At 34.4% G+C, this 3,479-nt stretch overlaps 1 protein-coding gene across 1 annotated transcript; it reads left to right on the top strand.

Moving 5' to 3' along the window:
* The first annotated feature begins 1,853 nt into the window (after positions 1–1,853).
* LOC115979015 lies at positions 1,854–3,115 on the top strand. The gene has a single exon (XM_031100952.1). The coding sequence runs from the start codon at positions 2,020–2,022 to the stop codon at positions 3,037–3,039; it is 1,020 nt and encodes a 339-aa protein (XP_030956812.1). The 5' UTR covers positions 1,854–2,019; the 3' UTR covers positions 3,040–3,115.
* The last annotated feature ends 364 nt before the right edge of the window (positions 3,116–3,479 follow it).

Below are 3,479 nucleotides of genomic sequence, written 5' to 3'. Positions count from 1 at the left end.
TATTTTGTACTGCCAATACGATTATTGTTTACATTATTGAAATGTAGAAATTTAGAAATAAAATTATATGTTGGAACTAGCCTTGAAAATTTTAAATTAAAATTAATGGTTCCATTGGATAAATTTCATCAATAGATAAAAATTGCTGTCTAATACACTATTAAAGTCAATTAAACTAAAGATTGAAATCCAAATCCTTCTCTTTAAATTCGTTTATCCAATATAATAATTAATGACATTGCCACGGGAGGCAGTGCAGAACAAATATAACAAATACATTCGAAATTGAAATCCATTAATTAAGAATGAGAAAATTGGATGTTGCAATATGGGCAAATGCACATAACAGATTTCTGAAAGCAAAACAGTTGGTACATATGGAATCAAAATACCTTGCTTCAAGAAACATGCAAATTGAGTGTCCCTGTGCATGGCAGAGATGATGTAGTAACTCAAATTCGCCTTTGTCCATAGATGGTGGTATAAGGAGGACACACTGGACAAGGAAAAGAACAGCATAACAAATCTGAAAGGAACAGTTATCTTTTCCAATTGATAGAATACAAAAAATTTCACATATAATAAAGCAATATGCAGATTAAAAACTCCCTGGCAGACTGTGTAAAACTAGTTGGTACCTGAAAAGCAGTCAATCTGCACAATAAAAATGATGATCAGTTAAAGTTTGCACAAATTATCATAGCAAGTTAGCAACCAAATATGTTCAGTTCCAATTAAACAAAAAACAACCAAAATAAGAGAGAAAACTAGTAAAATGAAAGGTAAAATAGAAACAATGAAGTCAATCAGTTTTGGCAAGAGTAATGCCAAAGGAAAAAACACAATAAATAAAAATTAAGATAAAAATAAAAAGCATGCCCAGTTGCGTGTGATAGGAAATAGGTTTTTTGGACTCTCTTTTGTTGGCAGTAACGTATTACCACGTGATAATACTTTGACTCAAGTCCATTGCTAGAATTTAGATCACAAAAACAATTGAAGAATCAACAACAGAGAACTAATCTCAGTATAATAGCCAATAGATGCAATTGGGATCACTTCTTTTTTTTTTTTTTTGATAATTTGATAATTACAATGGGGAAGAAGGATTTAAATCCTGAATATCTCCATTTAAAATATCAAAGATACCAACCAATTGAATTATAAGACTCTTAACTACTCCTAACCGTACTTCAATCAATAATTCAGTGTTAGTATTACAAATATATGCGTGTATGTGTATGTGTATATTTCCTAAAAAATATTATTGTAGAGAATATACGAACTCCAGGAATGTCAACATCAATTAGAATGTGTTTGCAGTTCAAGTTTCCAGTATTCTGGATACCCTAAAATGATGAAATTGATACATTTGGATGTGCACTATTAATTAACACACCCAAAAAAAAAAAATTAATAATTATGAATATCCTCTTTTTTGTTTCACTTTCATTTATTCAATAACAATAATAATAATAATAATATCTTGCCAATGAATAACCCACATCATTAGTAACCCCAACTCAAACAAAACCACTTTAGCACTCAATAACAGAGAGACAGTGTACCCACATCGTTCATCTTCAATACGGCGAGTACTAAAGTAGATTCTTTACGACCTATCGTTTTTAGTGCTTAAACAATTTCAGCTTAATAAAATGGTGTTTCGTTGTCCCTTTAAAATAATAATTTTGAAACAAACGGCGAGTCGTCCTTGAGGATCCTATCCCATCCCACCGACTCTAGATATTGTACAACGGTCACAAAGCTAGACTAGAAGGGTTTTAGTTTAAATCCTTTTCCTTCGCCAAAAAGGATTAGGAAATTTAGTATTCCAATTTTCACTAGGAAATACTTACGTAGCTACAACCCAATATTGCTCTCTTCCTCTATATATATTGCTAGTTCTTAACTCTTGATTCTCATAACAAAACATTGCTCTCTCGCTCCTGAGAAAACAAAAAAGCCATCACTATTTTCTTTTAATCTCTCTGTGTTTTTTAGTATTTACTATTCTTTATGGTTATGGGTTCAACCAAAAGAAGAAGGGAAAGTTGTGAGATGAAGAAGAAGAAGATGAAAACAGATATTTCTTTGTTAGAGAACATGGGTATTTATGATATGGAGGGGCATACTATTGCTCCCAATTGGACTCCATTTGACGCGTTGGTTGAGGTCGCCTTCGTAGCCAGAAAAAAACATCGCAAGTTTCATAGGCTCTTCCAAGAAAAGTCTCTCAAGAAGCCAATCTCTGTGGAAGAAGAAATCCCTACTGCTGTGACTGTGCCTGTTCGAAACAAGCGATCAAGATTTGGGGACCAGGATGATGATGATGATCAAGACTGCCGTTTTGAGTTGGAAACCAAGAAAAACAAGCCAATCCTTGTGGAGCAAGAAAAAGCCTTCATGTTCACAACCACTGCTGTGCCTGTTTCAAAGAGAGTAAGATTGGGAGATCAAGATGAATGGTGTTTGGAAACCAAGAAAAAGAAGCAATCTTGGGAATCAAGATTGCCAATCAAGGCTAAAATTCCACCGGGTCCAAACCCACCACCTGATCTACCTCAAGAGTTCCTGGTTGAGATCGAAGAAATGGGTGGGCGTGACAAATTGTTGGTGATACAGAAAAAGCTTTTCAAGACTGACATAACTAAGGGTAATAATCGGTTTTCAATACCATTAAGGCAAATAGTGAGGACAGATTTCTTGACTGAGGAAGAGAAAGAGAAGCTTAGAGCAGGGCAAGAAATACAAGTGCAATTCATCGATCCCACGCTTAAGAGTGGTCATATTGTTTTGGTTCAATGGGACATGCCTAAGGATACGGGCAACACGAGTTCAACCTATGTATTGAGATCCACTTGGAACGAAGTCCGGGATTCGAATGGTCTCAAGATAGATGATGTCGTGCAACTCTGGTCTTTCCGTGTGAACAAAGAAGCTTGCAATGATGCCTCTTCTTCTAATACAAACAAAGGACGGCTCTGTTTTGCACTTGTGTTGGTTCAAAAGGCAAAGGATGAACAGTCAATGTCATGAAGCTTTATAGTGTTCAAATTTTGAAGTGGTTTTTCCTAAATTTTTGTTAGGTATATTGTGTTTCTCTAGTTTGTTTGACGCATCCACTAGGATGGTGTTTATGAATGGGTTGTGTCTGTCAGATATGGTGGCTCATAAATTGTGACCATTAATTAAAACACTGTCTTCTTTTATTTTTATTTTTTCTTGAATATAAATCCGTCTTCTCTAAGTTGTCACTATGGGTATGCTTATATAGCATCATATGCATGTAACAATTTTTGTCTGATGAGCAGTAAAGATGTTAATCCTTTAATTCTAAGGCTCCTCTAAGTTCTTTCTATTTAGGATTTAGGCTTGCTTCTTCCTACTCAAGCAATGTAGCAAATCTTTTGACTTGAATTTTTTTTTTTTTTTTCCTCCTTTTGGCCAAAGATTCAATCTAATATGACAAAGTCAAC

This window comes from Quercus lobata, chromosome 3 (assembly GCF_001633185.2).
Source record: "Quercus lobata isolate SW786 chromosome 3, ValleyOak3.0 Primary Assembly, whole genome shotgun sequence".
Lineage (NCBI taxonomy): Eukaryota > Viridiplantae > Streptophyta > Magnoliopsida > Fagales > Fagaceae > Quercus > Quercus lobata.
This window is presented reverse-complemented; position numbering and strand designations above follow the sequence as displayed.

What these genes read in the sequence shown, in the direction of transcription:
- LOC115979015 (XM_031100952.1), top strand. Translation starts at nt 2,020, where the DNA reads ATGGTTATGGGTTCAACCAAAAGAAGAAGGGAAAGTTGTGAGATGAAG.